At 45.2% G+C, this 16344-nt stretch overlaps 1 protein-coding gene across 1 annotated transcript in view; it reads left to right on the top strand.

Moving 5' to 3' along the window:
* The window catches only part of cntnap2a (contactin associated protein 2a), a gene marked incomplete at both ends in the record, with an annotated part of 675314 nt that overhangs the window by 482116 nt on the left and 176854 nt on the right, over window positions 1-16344 (top strand). The window contains 1 exon segment of the mRNA XM_084325811.1: window positions 9817-9987. Within this exon segment, the coding sequence (XP_084181937.1) occupies window positions 9817-9987 (171 nt within the window).

Raw genomic sequence — 16344 nt, 5'->3', positions numbered from 1 at the left:
CTTTGTGAAGGGGAGAAACTCAGCTGATAATATCCGCAGACTCCTACACATAATGTGGAAGGTCAGGAATGATGTAGAACCTACAGTGGCCTTCTCATTGGATGCCGAAAAGGCCTTTGATAAGGTGGAATTTGCATTCTTATTTCACACACTAGAGCGCTTCGGGTTCGGACCATCGTTTACCGGGTGGGTAAAACTGTTATACACAAATCCGATGGCATCAGTATTGACCAACGGGATCGTATCCTCGCCCTTTAACCTAGGGCGGGGGACGAGACAAGGTTCTCCGCTTTCTCCCCAAATGTTTGCGCTCTTCCTCGAACCACTTGCTATCGCACTAAGGACTAATCAGGACATCAAAGGGATAATAGCGGGACAGGTAGAACATAAATTATTTTTGTATGCGGACGATATCTTATTGGTATCCAGCAATCCCCGAACAGCAGCTGGGGTCATTGGAACTATTATCGAGTCCTTCTCCGAGATATCTGGGTACACAATCAACTGGAGCAAGTCAGAAGCAATGCCTCTCTCTAAATGTTGTCCCCCTGATATCAGAAGGGGGTGGCAATACAGATGGATGCCGTCAGGGTTGATATACCTAGGAATAAAGCTGATCCCAGGTCTGAAAGAGTTGATGCAAACCAATATTGCCCCTATAATCGAACACATTAGTGCTCTGACCCAGAATTGGGCCAAAATGAATATGTCCCTCCTGGGAAAGATAAACCTAGTAAAAATGATATTGGCTCCCAAATTAAATTATATCCTATATATGTTGCCGCTGACTCTCCCGACCCAATTACTCAAACAGTATGACAAAGTCATTAATGTTTATCTGTGGGGGGGCAAAAGGCCGCTATTTGGACGGGCCAAAATGTATGCAGCAAAGGAAAATGGCGGCTTATCCCTGCCTAAACTAGACTGGTATCACTATGCATTCTCGCTCTCCCAGCTCTCCAAACTGAATCACTCGTCTGAGGAGGCACCTGCTTGGGTCAAGATGGAGGAGGAAATGATATATCCCTCATCTCTGGAATCCTTCCTGACACAATCAGACAGACCTATACCTTTTAAAAACCCTTTAATGGCATTTATCAGGGAAACTTGGAATCAATCGCACAAAATGACTGGTGATAGCCCATATTTAACTACGAGAGCCTCTATATGGTATAATAAGAAACTAAAGATTGGTAAGAAATCAGTCATATGGGACGATTGGATTAAAAGGGGGATACATGTACTAGGGGATATAGCCGGGGAGGATGGGGTCTTGCCTTTTGAGGATATTAAAGAGGATTTTGATATAGATAATAAAAACTTTTATAAATTCCTACAGATTAGACATTGTATATTGTCATCAATAGGGGGACCAAAGTGTGGCCCGATTACTGCAATTCAAGAAATATTCTATAAAGGATGGCGTAGGAAAGGCGGTGCGTCAAGATTTTATGATGTTATAAGAGAATACAATGCACCCAAATTGGCGGGTCTGAGATTGAGCTGGGAGAACGATGTACGTGAGGATATTACTGAGGAAATGTGGGAGAAACTGGTGTCCAAATGGAGTAAATTCTCTAGGGAGGCGCAATCACAACTTATTTTTTACAAAGTGTTGAACAGAAGCTATTGGACGCCTAGTAAACTGGCCAGACTGAAATTAAGGGACAGTGACATCTGCTGGAGATGTGAGAAGGAGACAGGCACTTTACTGCACATGTTGTACGAATGTGAGAAGGTCCGGAAAATGTGGGATCAAATTGTGATATTCCTAAGTAAGGTCTTGAATGTGAAGATAAATAACGCCCCAATGGCATGTGTTTTGGGTATAGTACCGAAAGGGATTAAACTGCCTAAATACCGGGGAATGTGGTATAGAATGGCCATGATATCAGGATGTAGAATTGCATTACGACATTGGAAATCACCTGTTGATATTACTTTTAAAGAATGGATGGAACTAATGTTCCGGACAGCGTCATATGAAAGGGTGACGTATAGAGTCGCAGGGAGAGAGGATATTTTCGCTGAGGTATGGGACAGTTTTCTACACCTGACTGAACGGTCTGGGGACAAATGATTAAGATGGGATTACAATATTATCAAGGATGAATATGAAAAAGGGGATTTGATCTGATGGTACTTGTGCTTTATAATGTATTGTGTATATATGTACATATATTTTATGTCCGGATGGTGTGTCTATGGAACGGTCACTGTCTCTATCACACTCACATGTGCGCAGGTATAGCCGCATACAAGTATCTAGGATACACATATTCATATGTGTACATAATAGGTTTACACACACTCATATACACAAGGATAAGGTATACACGTCAGGGGCACACATACATGCACATACTCATTTATAGGAAATAGGCATACACATACCTACATATACACATAGTTGAAATATAAGCTTTCACTGACACATAAGGGGGATACACATGTATATAGGAGACACACACATACGTAGCTGAGACGCACATATATATACACATCTGAGATATACACTCACATAGGGGGCAGAGGCACACACGGATACGAAACACACACAAGAGATAGGAGTACAGTCACATACCAGGAAGATGCACACACACACATATGAGGCATGTACACATGCTTACGTGATACACGTACCCACATACATGTGTCGGAGACATGCGTGCATGCATGTTATCATGCACAACTGCATATGTCTGGGGCGCTTTCTCTCACATGCAATATGGAGAAGGGTGGCATCCCGATAGAGGATGCAGCACATACCTGCTCGAAGGTAGTTCGGTCTACATGCAAGGTATATATATCAGGAATGTATACGCATAATGTATAGTATAGTATGTTTCTTTTTTCGTAAGTCTTTTTTTATTTTCCATGTCAGTTATAATGTATTTGTATGAGTCCTTTACATGTTTTGTATGTTCTTACAAAAAAGAAAAAGGCAAATCCTGGAAATTGAATATGATGATGTGGAAAGAGATGTTTGGAATGTTGGAGAGATTTGTGCAAAAAATTAAAATATATAAAAAAAAAAGGAAATGAGTGCAAGGCGGTTAGGTGGCCGAGCGGAGATTGCGTTCGTCACCAGCCCCGGAGCTCCGGGGTTGTCACCAGCTTGGCTGGCCGTCTGCACTAATACAATTGGCTGTATTAGAGGGTGGGAGAAGCTGGCGGGGTGGGTCCGTGTCAGGATCCTAGGCCCGGTCCTGGCTGGACTGGGCAGGATGGTAACACTGGGCAGTACCCTCCACCTAACTTTGGGCAATGCCCTCGATCTGACATTGGCCCTCGGCCTGACATTGGCGCCCTACCACCCTCTAGTGGTGACAAACAATCGGTGCGCTCCAGTACACTGGACATCCTGACTACTGTGTTAACTATAATTAATAGTTTGATTAATGTGATGTCATGGTGTGTACTGTCATTGTCTTTCCCTTCCCTGGTGTGATGTCATACACGGTTTTGGGTTGTTAGGAGTTGCTTTTGTGTTTAGTTGTGTTTAGTTGTGCTTTGCTTATTGTCTAGGTGTTGTTTGTGATTCTGTGTTGGCCAGGTGTTCTTAATTGGTAATTAGTCGGGGTATTTAGGTGTCTGTCTGTCTCCCTTTCGTTGTGGCGACATTCCTCCAGTTACCCCCTGTTCCTCCACGTCGTGTCGCACCGTTCTCCCTCTAGTAAGTCTTAGTGTTTGTTGTTTTGTATTGTGAAGTTTGTTATTTAGTTTCTGTATTTTTCCTTGTATTGCACTGGATTCTACAGTAAACATCATTCTCCAAGCTTCACTCCTCGCCTCTGCCTCCTCCATTCCTTCCCTTTCTGTATTATTGCATTCTACCTAACCCCATCGTGACAGAATGTCGCCACCAACATTAACGAATGCAGCAGGAAGGGCGAGCGATACCATCACTGTTGTCCTGGCCCTGATGGCCGGTGACATGAAGAGTTACTCACTGGCCAAATGGGGGTTCCTACTCCGGAAGATCGACCAGGTCGCCACTGAGAATCCGACACTGCAGACGGCGATGTGGGAGATGGCTGAACATGTTGCTGTCCTCATGGAGAAGCATAAGCCGAAGGCTGGGGTAGCTAGTCTGCCGACTGTTCTCAGGCTTACGGTCAGCCTAGATCCTCCCACAGCCGCTGAGATTGCTCGGATGTCCATCGCCGGTCGTCTCCAGTTAGCACAGCTCCGCCTGTTAGCTCCGCCACTATAGATGGCCAGACGTCCCCAGTTGGTACAGCTCTACCCGTTAGCTCCGCTCATACAGCTAACCAGACGTCCACAGCTAACATAGCTCCGCCGGTTAGCTTAGTGTCAAGAGCTAACCAGCCACTCCCAGCTAACCTAGCTCCGCCGGTTAGCTTCGTGCCAATAGCTAACCGGTCGTCTCCAGTTAGCACAGCTCCGCCTGTTAGCTCCGCCACTATAGATGGCCAGACGTCCCCAGTTGGTACAGCTCTACCCGTTAGCTCCGCTCATACAGCTAACCAGACGTCCACAGCTAACATAGCTCCGCCGGTTAGCTTAGTGTCAAGAGCTAACCAGCCACTCCCAGCTAACCTAGCTCCGCCCGTTAGCTTCGTTTCAATAGCTAACCGGCCGTTTCAAGCTAGCACAGTCTCCACTGCCAGACTAGGCTCCAGGTTCAGGGTGAGCCTAGTATCTGAGACAGACCAGATGTCTCCAGCTAGCACAGTCTCCACTGCCAGACTAGGCTCCAGGTTCAGGGTGAGCCTAGTACCGGAGACGGACCAGATGTCCCAAGCTAGCCAGGCATCCCCAGCTAACATAGCTCCGCCGGTTAGCTTTGTGTCAATAGCTAACCAGCCACTCCCAGCTAACCTAGCTCCGCCCGTTAGCTTCGTGTCAATAGCTAACCAGCCACTCCCAGCTAACCTAGCTCCGCCCGTTAGCTTCGTGTCAATAGCTAACCAGCCACTCCCAGCTAACCTAGCTCCGCCTGTTAGCCCCGCTACAGTAGCTAACCAGACGCCCACTGCCAACCTAGGCTCCAGGTTCAGGGTGAGCCTGGTAGCTGAGACGGACCAGATGTCCCAAGCTAGTCAGGTCTCTGCAGCTAGCAGGTCTAGGAGGGCTATTAGGACAGGAGCTGCTAGGCTCTCCCCGACTGTTAGCTTAGCCTCAGCAGCTAGCCAGGCATTCTCAGCTAGCACAGTTCCCACAGTGAGTCCAGGGCCCACAGTTAGCCTAGCCCCCGAGGCTAGTATGGCTAGTAAGGCCTCCACAGCTGGTCCAGCTTCCACGCCCAGTCCAGCCTCTGCTCTGGGTCCTGGCTCCTCATCCCCGGATCCTACACCATGCCTCGCCGCCGAGACCGATCCGGTCTCCACGCCATGCCCGGCCCCTACACCTGGTCCGGCTGCCGTGCCGGCTCCCGGCTCTTCGACGGATCCTGGCTCCCCGTCTGGTCCAGCTCTGCGCCGTGATCAGCGTCCTGGTCCTCGCCGGGGTCCTCGCCGGGGTCTTCGCCGTGGTCTTCGCCGTGGTCTGCGTGGGATCCTGCTCCAGGGGTCGTCGCCGCCGCACCTCCGGTCCGGCTCTCCTGAACCGGCCCCGAGTCCGGCGGCTGGAGGGTCTCTCGCCCGGGATCCTGCTCCAGGGTCCAGCTCCCCTTCCCGGGCTTCTACACCTGTACCCACCCCCCCTCGTCGGGCCTCGGTGTCCGTCCCCACTCCCCCTCGCCGGGCCTCGGTTCTCAGGTTCTGCCCCCCTCCCCGGGTCTCGGTGCCCATCCCCACCCCCCCTCGTCGGACCTCTGTTCCCAGGTCCAGTCCTCCTCCCCGGGCCTCTGCTCCCGTCCCCACCCCCCCTCTCCGGGCATCTGCGCCCGTTTTCTACCCCCCTGGCTGCTATGCCCCTCCTGGGGTTTTCGCTCGGCCTCCTGGTCCCTCGTCTTCGGGTCCTCTCCCTGGGTCCTCTCCGGGGTTCCGGCTTCCTCCCTCACCTGCTTATGGACGTTGTTTTCGGGTGTCTGGAAGCCACCCGTTGAGGGGGGGGTACTGTCAGGATCCTAGGCCCGGTCCTGGCTGGACTGGGCAGGATGGTAACACTGGGCAGTACCCTCCACCTAACTTTGTGCAATGCCCTCGATCTGACATTGGCCCTCGGCCTGACATTGGCGCCCTACCACCCTCTAGTGGTGACAAACAATCGGTGCGCTCCAGTACACTGGACATCCTGACTACTGTGTTAACTATAATTAATAGTTTGATTAATGTGATGTCATGGTGTGTACTGTCATTGTCTTTCCCTTCCCTGGTGTGATGTCATACACGGTTTTGGGTTGTTAGGAGTTGCTTTTGTGTTTAGTTGTGTTTAGTTGTGCTTTGCTTATTGTCTAGGTGTTGTTTGTGATTCTGTGTTGGCCAGGTGTTCTTAATTGGTAATTAGTCAGGGTATTTAGGTGTCTGTCTGTCTCCCTTTCGTTGTGGCGACATTCCTCCAGTTACCCCCTGTTCCTCCACGTCGTGTCGCACCGTTCTCCCTCTAGTAAGTCTTAGTGTTTGTTGTTTTGTATTGTGAAGTTTGTTATTTAGTTTCTGTATTTTTCCTTGTATTGCACTGGATTCTACAGTAAACATCATTCTCCAAGCTTCACTCCTCGCCTCTGCCTCCTCCATTCCTTCCCTTTCTGTATTATTGCATTCTACCTAACCCCATCGTGACAGGTCCGGGTCGTTGTAAACAGCGACTCCTACAGTTCGGTCGGGGCGCCTGCTAAGCGCGGATAGGACTCGAGGGGGATAGTGTGGTCCTCCCACACGCTACGCCCTCTCGATGAGAATCCGCGCTGCCAGGTGAAAAGAAGCGGTGATTGGCTGGACGTGTGTCGGAGGAAGCACGTGGTAGCCTCCACTCTCCCAGATGATCTGACTGTGGGGGGTAAGTGCGCAGCGACCAGGAAGGGACTGGGAATTGGCATACGACTAACATTGGGATGGGAGAAAATCGGAGGAAAAATGGAGGGGGAAAAAAGACCAATAAATTTTTTTAGGAAATGAGTGCAAGGACGTATTCGCTGCTTGCCTGTTTTGCTCATAATTTCAACGTTAAGCTAACTTCCTCGAATTTTTGATTGTGGGCGGTGGCTACAACCACAGAAGGAGCTGAGGTATGCAGATCAGATTTTGTACACGTCACAGAACCAGTCAATTCTGAATGGCTTGTTTCAGCAGGGAGAGTTCTTGTCTCGGCTGAACTGCAGAAATGGGACGTGGTACAGATTTCAATGCAAAACAATATTTTTTTTTACAATTTTTACCTTTAAAGGAAAACTCCAACATTTTGGGAAATTTCCTTATTTGGCATCTACCCTGGAGTTAGACAAGAAGATACATACCCTTTTTATTCTCTGTGCAAGCAGTAGGAGTAGGAAGACACGCACCGTTAGCCTAGCTTAGCGTCAGTCACTGGAAGTAGGTTCCTCCATTAGCCTAGTTCCAAACGTCTTCCTACTCCTACTGCATGCACATTGCACAGAGAAGAAAAAGGTATGCATCTTCTTGTCTAACTCCAGGGTTCCCAAAGTGTTGGAGTGTTAAGATACATACGTTTTTCTTCTCTGTGCATGTAGTAGGAGTAGGAAGACGTGCACCGTTAGCCTAGCTTAGCATCAGTCACTGGAAGTAGGTTCCTCCATTAGCCTAGTTCCCAACGTCTTCCTACTCCTACTGCATGCACAGAGAAGAAAAAGGTATGTATCTTCTTGTCTAACTCCAGGGTACATGGCAAATAAGCTAATTTCCCAAAATGTTGGAGTTTTCCTTTTTATTTTTGGTTGAAATAAAGTTAGCTATAAGGTTTTTAATTTGTCGTTAAAAAAGAACTACACTTACCAGTAGAACGCCTGTCGTTCACTACACTAATACACGTCATGGCCATTGACAGTTGCACTGATACCAAGCTAACGAACATTAACGTTAACTTTACCCATAATACGTTACCTAGCTAAACGTACTAGACGTTAGCAATGTCTACTGTCGTGTCCATAAGTTCCCTGGCAGCATACTTTGCTAAAGCCAGGAGTTTACTGTGCGACGTCAGTCAGCAGAGCCAACGTGAAGTGTAGTTCATTTGTGAACGAAAACATAAATGTTGTTATTTAATATCACCCATCCTACTCTTTCCCCTCACCGCTTCTCTCCTCTTCTCTCATCCCCTTCTCTCTCCTCTTCTCTCTCCTCTTCTCTCCTCCTCTTCTCTCTCCTCTTATATCCTCCTCTTCTCTCATACCCTTCTCTCTCCTCTTCTCTCTCCTCTTATATCCTCCGCTTCTCTCCTCTTCTCTCATCCCCTTCTCTCTCCTCTTCTCTCTCCTCTTCTCTCCTCCTCTTCTCTCTCCTCTTATATCCTCCTCTTCTCTCATCCCCTTCTCTCCTCTTCTCTCCTCTTATATCCTCCTCTTCTCTCCTCTTATATCCTCCTCTTCTCTCCTCCCCTTCTCTCTCCTCTTCTCTCTCCTCTTCTCTCTCCTCTTATATCCTCCTCTTCTCTCCTCTTATATCCTCCTCTTCTCTCATCCCCTTCTCTCTCCTCTTCTCTCTCCTCTTATATCCTCCTCTTATATCCTCCTCTTCTCTCTCATCTTCTCTCCTCCTCTTCTCTCCTCCTCTCCTCATTTAAAGCTCAAAATCTGTATTTAATGCAACTTGCAAGAGGCATAAAGTTACATATGCTCACCGTCGCCTCTCGTCTCTCCTTATTTCACTCTTCTCTCCTCCTCCCTCCTCTCTTCCTTCCTCCTACTTCTCTCCCCATCTCCTCTGCTTTCCTCTCTCCCTATATCTGCTTCTTCGCTTTCCTCCCTGCTCCTCTCTCCTGATTTTTGTCACAAGGGGGAATTGTGTGCGAGAGAGAGAGAGAGAGAGAGAGAGAGAGAGAGAGAGAGAGAGGTGGGGGAGAGGAGGAGGATGAGGAGAGAGAGAGGTGGGGGAGAGGAGGAGGATGAGGAGAGAGAAAAGAACAGGAAAGTCATTTCATCAAGTCATATAATTCATCACCAGCCTCTTACCCTGCACACACTTTGTCTTCATTAGCAGCAAGGTTTCGCTTCATTCAAAAGCCATTAGAAACATTATTTTCAAAAATCATGCCTCCATATATATATATATATATTAGAAGGAGAATAAGGCTTGTGATGATTGTTACTGCCAGTGATTAAATTTTTTTCATTTCTGTTCCTTTTTATTAAACCGAGCTAGGGACAAGGGCTGCTCGATTTTGCCAAAAATCACGATTGTTTTGATTGATATTGAAATCACAATTATTAAACATGATTACTCATTGATTTGAGAACATATGACGACGACTGAATTAGTTTTCCCTTTCTTCTCGCCTGAAGGCTTGTCTTTCTGTCATCTTCTACAAGTTACCAAAGCCGTTTCAAAGTAACTAGAGAAACGTGCCGTGGCTCCCTTCTCCCTCTCAAAATGAGAGCAACACGGCATGCGGCACAATAATAGTTTTATCTCAATTATCTTGTTTCCGTGATCGTGGGAAACCAAACTCGTAACTGAAAGTGAAACTTGATTAATCAAGCCCTACTAGGAACACATTTATATCTACAGCTATGACCTGGGGGGGGGGGGGGGGGGGGGGGAGAGAGAGAGAGAGAGAGAGAGAGAGAGAGAGAGAGAGAGAGAGAGAGAGAGAGAGAGATGCTATAAAACACTGTTCCCATGACAACCCCATAACCTGCAAATCGGTGACTAAATCACCTCCTGTAACGTATAACTCCCCCTAAGTTTGACATTTCATATTGTGTTCTTTCTTCCCTCTCGTTCTCCCCGACAGGCAACTACTGGAACGCCGCCTCCTTCACGACGCCGTCCTCCTACCTGCACTTCGCCACCTTCCAGGGGGAGACCAGTGCTGATGTGTCGTTCTACTTCAAGACGAGTGCCCCCTATGGTGTCTTCCTGGAGAACCTGGGCAACACCGACTTTATCCGCCTTGAGCTCAAGTGTAAGACATGGAAAATGTTCTTTGTTTGTTCTCTTTGCACGCTCTCCCTTTCTTTCTTTCTGTCATTCTTTCTGTCTCTCTCTTTTATGGCCTTGCTCTCTCACATTCTCTATTCTTCTCACTCCTCCTCTTTCTCTCTCTCTCTATTTATCTCCCCCCTCATCTCTCTCTTCCTCTCTCTCCACCCCCTCTCTCTTACTTTATCTCTCTCTGTCCCTCCTCTCTCTCTCTCCATCATCTCTCTCCTCCCCCTCCTCTTTCTCTTACTCTCTCCCTCCTCTCTCTGTCTCTCACACACACACAGAAGCACACACACAGAAGCATACACACACACACACACACACACACACACACACACACACACACCCACACACACACACACACACAGAAGCACACAAGTAAATACAAAGACTATTTTCTCGGAAACCAGAGAGGAGGCTGAAGGACTAAAGCTCTTTCTCTCCTGTGAAACCAGAGAGAATAGAATAGAAATACTTTATTCATCCAGAGGGACATGTGGCACTACAAATCGCTCACAGTAAACAGTACACAATAATTTAGGTAGACAAAAACAAAGTCACGAATAAGAATAAAAATAAGACTAAGAATAAAATCAAATCAAATCAAATACGGTCCGGGATATACGTATCCTATGTTATGTATGGCTAGGACTAAAGTTCCTTTTCACCCGTAAATCCAGAGAGGGGGCTGACGGACTAAAGCTCCTTCTCACCCTTGAAACCAGAGAGGGGGCTGACGGACTAAAGCTCCTTCTCACCCATGAAACCAGAGAGGGGGCTTACGGACTAAAGCTCCTTCTCACCCTTGAAACCAGAGAGGGGGCTGACGGACTAAAGCTCCTTCTCACCCGTGAAACCAGAGAGGGGGCTGACGGACTAAAGCTCCTTCTCACCCGTGAAACCAGAGAGGGGGCTGAAGGACTAAAGCTCTTTCTCACCCGTTAAACCAGAGAGGGGGCTGACGGACTAAAGCTCCTTCTCACCCATGAAACCAGAGAGGGGGCTGAAGGACTAAAGCTCCTTCTCACCCGTTAAACCAGAGAGGGGGCTGACGGACTAAAGCTCCTTCTCACCCGTGAAACCAGAGAGGGGGCTGAAGGACTAAAGCTCCTTCTCACCCATGAATCCAGAGAGGGGGCTGAAGGACTAAAGTTCCTTCTCACCCATGAATCCAGAGAGGGGGCTGAAGGACTAAAGCACCTGTGAAGCATGTGTTGATTCTCCAAGCGTAATCCTAAATACACACTCACAAACACACAGACACATGCACACACAAACACATACACAAACATGAATGTATAACCTTACTGATAGAGACCCATACACATAAATGTTTATGCAAACACACAGATTCTTACACACACACACCCACACACACGCACACACATACACACACACAAATCGTAGTGTCTGTGTGCCCTAGTAAATAATTTAAGATCGAGTTTTCTCATAGCCAATCAATCGATTACTCACGCCCACCCGTAGTATGTATACCTTTCATGATCAGCTTTTAGGCGTGCCCTATACTGTCTCATCCTTCCTGCTGGTGGTGTTGCTGTTGTTGGTGGTGGTGCGACCACAGACTCCGGAGAGACCCTTTTTGTCCAGTGACAAAGCACACACACAGCAACATGAACATTACAATTAATATGAATATACATAAGAATGTTGAAAAAGCTCAATAATTCATTTAACTATTATTGTATAACTTCAAACCCAGTGTAACGGATTAGATAAAAGACACTTATAAAACACCAGAGGGACCAATGACAGAGTTCAATATGTAAACAAGCTGAAAGTATTTTTCTGGTCTTTATCCTCCAGTCTTAGCGGTTGTTGTATTGAGCTGTACTACTGTATTGTACCCATTGTGCAATCTGTTAATAAAGTTTTCAATCAATCAATCAGACAAATGTATAGAAAAGCTTTTATTATAACATTATTTCATATAACAAAAAAAATATATTATTGTTTTTATGCTTGACTATTATTATTATTACTATTATTTTAGGCATGGCAACAAATAAATTAATAATAATTAAATGAATAAATAAAATATTAAATAAATAGGCTACACGTCTCTCTTTTTGTGTTACAAATTGTGCTCACCATATGAACATAGGCCTCTTTACTTACTTAAAAAAGGAAACATCAAGAAATATGTTTATGGTATTCCACCATGCCATGTGTGTTTTATTTTATAATGCTCATGATTATTGCTGAAGTCTGAGTCATACAATACCCACTGGCTTTCATAACCTAACAGACTAACTTGACTAAAAAGACTAAACAGTTTATGAGTTTTAAGAGTTTATATACGGTGTCGGTTGTCGTTGTCAACATGAACAACATAGCTGTCTGTGGCAATGCTAGCTCACTAGCTTGCTAACGTTTAAAACAAATTTAATTTCTTTATCTAAAAACCAAACTATTAACTATAGCGATTTATTATGATATACAGTGCAATTTCAATTTCAATAACTTTCCAGCACTTTATACAGTACATGATTCAAGCATGTCACCCAGCCCTCTATACATTCCTAACTATCCTAGCTAACTATAATAGCATTAGCAGCAGCACATGTGCAGCCTGTGCACTATTGCTAGTGTAAAGCTGTGCGCTGACTCCTGCTAGCGCTAATATTAATTAATTTAATGAGTTGCTATATATACATTACATTACATACATACATACATACATACATACATACGTACATACGTACATACGTACATACGTACATACATACATACATACATACATACATACATACATACATACATACATACATACATACATACATACATACATACATACATACATACATACATACATACATACATACCCCAAACGAATAGTAACGTGGAAACTATCAATCTTTTGTCAAAAGAAATACATCCTACTTTCACGTTGCGCTAGGTAACAATAATAGCATTAGCACACGTGCACAATTTAACTAACCTTTGTCGTCCTTTGGACTTCCACGAGCTGTAAGTTGCAGTGGTTTCATACCGTGGACAATAATCACGCATGTAGTTGTCACGTTGTTGCATTCTGCTAGTAAGCGCGCCAGGTCGGTACAGAGAACTAATTTCCAATCCAACAGATTCATCAGAAGGTCTCTGAGGAGGTGTGTTTCTAATGTTCATAGGTGATACAGAGTTCGTTATCGAGTTAATTAACGGTGACTGAAGCAAGTTCTGCAATTGGGTCACAAGTACTGTCGCGGCAGCAACAAACTGATATCCACCATCTCGTCTCCTCTCTACGCCGTCTGCCATTCTGAGCACATGTGAACATGTGAAGTCTTAAACGGAAGTCTAACTGGTGACGACGGAAGTGACGACTTCCGATGACGTCAATAGCCTTAACGTTTTCACACACATACTAACTATTTATACACATATACTACTATTTATACGTATATACAAACTTTTTATACGTACCGTAATTCCTCTAATAGTAACCCCGGCTTGTATTTGTTTCAACTGTAGCGGGTACCAGGCTTGTATTAGGAGGAGGCCTGTATAAGAGGGAGGCCTATATTTCAAATTTTCAAACGGATCATAATGAATAAATCAACATTTTGTGTCAGTTTGAACCCAGTAAAATGTACTGGGTTCATTTATTGAAACCAAGTACTGTATGAAATAGTAAACAGTGCAATTACAGGTGGTCACTGGTCATTTCAACGTTTTCAAAGTGAAATCAAGTAACTAGCTCAGTATGCAGCTCAGTATATTAGTAACCCGGCTTGTATTAGGAGGCCGGCTTATAATTGCTTAGCTCAAGAGCGCACCCGGCCATTAATAGAGACCCGGCTTGTATTTGAGACCCGGTTACTATTAGAGGAATTACGGTATATAAGAAAAAAGATGAATGAATTTAAAAAAAAGTTAATATGAATGAATGAATATGAATAAAAAAAAAACGTTACATTGTTACGTATACTACTGAAAGCTGTCACATATGCTACTGAAAGGCGTGTGGTATACAAACAAAATATACCTACATTTGCATAAATCTGCATAAATTAAGTAGCATACGTAACAGATCCCAGTATACGTAAGAACGTTTCAGTAGCATATGTGACAGCTTTCAGTAGCATACGTGACAGTGTTTGTACTGTATATACGCACAAGCTTTTCACTAGCATACATGACAGATTTCAATGGTATACGCACACGTTTTTCAATAGCATACGTATGATTTAAGTGACGTATATTCCCTATACGGCCCCTCATACCTTTACACATTCACACACACAAACAAACAATCACACGTGTGAACAAACACGTGTGGGTGCTCATGCAGTCCCACATACACACTAGTGTCACACACATCATGGCAAGAAGGCAGTTCAATACAACCTGCCTCCCTGTATCACCTCCTAACAGAAAGCACAACAAGCAGCTTAGAGACACACAGACAGAGCAAGATAGGGAAGCAATGAAGGAGGGATGGAGGGATGAAGGAAGGAGATAAGGAGTAGAAAGAGAGGGGTGTTTAATGCCATACAAAGAACAGCTTAGCATTTTATACGTACACATACACGGGCGCCTGAGCAATGGAGCAAGTGGAGCAGCTGCACCCCCACAATTGAACTTGGGGGAGCAAACGTGTGCTTTTGCACCCCCACTTTTTGATCATATGAAAAATATGATATGTCCCCCCCAATATATAAATGTAACCATAACTACATAATTTCAATCAAATTAATAATACGCAATGACACTTAATAGCAAGTTTTTAAGTTTCCAAAGATTGTGACCCCCCTGCCCCCCCCACATTTTAATGGTTTGATCAACTGCCTCCCACGGCCCCTCCCTCCCCCAGCAGTCAGTGGCGCATGCTGCAGGTAGGCTGAGTGTAAATATCACAGGCCACTGAGTGTGTCATTGGTGGCAGACTTTCCAGTAAGTTGTTCAAACAAAGGATTATGTTAGACATGTCTTTACTATTGAGTGGTAGAACTTCTACCACTCAATACAATAAAAGTGTTCCACCCGTACCGGTCCCGAAATGCCATCTGGTCATACCGTAAATCCTCTAATAGTGGAGGTACATTAACGTTTCCCTCACGTTAGCATTAGCTTTAGCGCTAGCCGCTAGCTAACGTTGTCATAATATCTAGATCTGTGGTGTCAGCTGGATGACGTTGACTTCGTTTGCAAACGTTAACGTTCGCTATCTATATGGCAGACGAGGCTGGCGTTGTCCAGTTGACACATTACAGACCATGATGCTATGATAACGTTAGTAGCTAAAGCTATTCCGTGCATGTCAACAACTCAATTCGACTGAGGAAGTCGAGAAGGTACCACACGCTAAACCGTCCCCGGACCCTGCAACCTTTAGCCAGTTCCAACTTCAGTGTGTGAATTACGTTAATCCCACAATTACTCAACTGCACTCAATATTTAAATACCAGTCTAAATAAATGTAGACAGACAATGTAATATATGGTATAATTATCTTTTTTCTCTTTCTTATTAAAAACTTGGCCTATTTGAAAAGAGATTGATTTAATAAAAAATAAAAGAGCGAAAAATCAATATACAGTATATATACAGTGTAACTGAGGGGTACAATTCCCTGACTGTATTGATAAGTATGGTATCATTAAACCACTACCGCTTTATGTACTTTAACTACTGGCCACACAGTACATGATATAGATATGATGAACACTTTCCCACCATGAAACCAAGTCCACACAAATGTATAAATCGAATATTTAATATATAGCAAAGGGTATATACAACGTTCACTTAATGACATTTATGATTTGAATGCACTTGTAAGGCAAATGAGTATTCGTAGGCAAATCAACATTGAATGTCCAATCTCTGGTTACGCAGGAAGCAAGTATACAACCTGGTTCTTTAGGGAACTATAGCGATGGTACTTAAATGATTATAGCTGGATATACTAAAGGGGGTCCCGCTGGTTGTAAGTCAGTAGGGGGGGGGGGGGTTAGGAGAGCCGCTGGCGATATCCCATCTGGCCAACGATTTCTTGGGAGAATTCAGAGTGCTGAACACGGTGCCCACAGAACCTTGGTCCACAGATGAATACAGCTGGGCCCTCTTGTAGACGGTAGCTGCCGGTCCACAACGAAGAGACGTGAGGCGACCTCACTCGGGTTAGAGCGCCGTCTCACCTGGACTCCTCTCGGGGGTAGTTCCAACACTTACCAGTGTTGGCTGTTATCCATGGCATAATCAAAGCACCCAAAGCAAGTAGATAATCCAAGCCGTGTAGGGCTCGCCGTCGCCCGGGTAAGGTAATCCAATGTGCAGGTCCACTCGTCCTGGCCCAGAACTCCTCGGATGAAAG

Source organism: Notolepis coatsorum, assembly GCF_963971535.1.
Source record: "Notolepis coatsorum genome assembly, chromosome: 12".
Taxonomy (NCBI): domain Eukaryota; kingdom Metazoa; phylum Chordata; class Actinopteri; order Aulopiformes; family Paralepididae; genus Notolepis; species Notolepis coatsorum.
The sequence above is the reverse complement of the archived record's forward strand: the minus strand, read 5'-3'. Positions and strand labels throughout refer to the sequence as shown.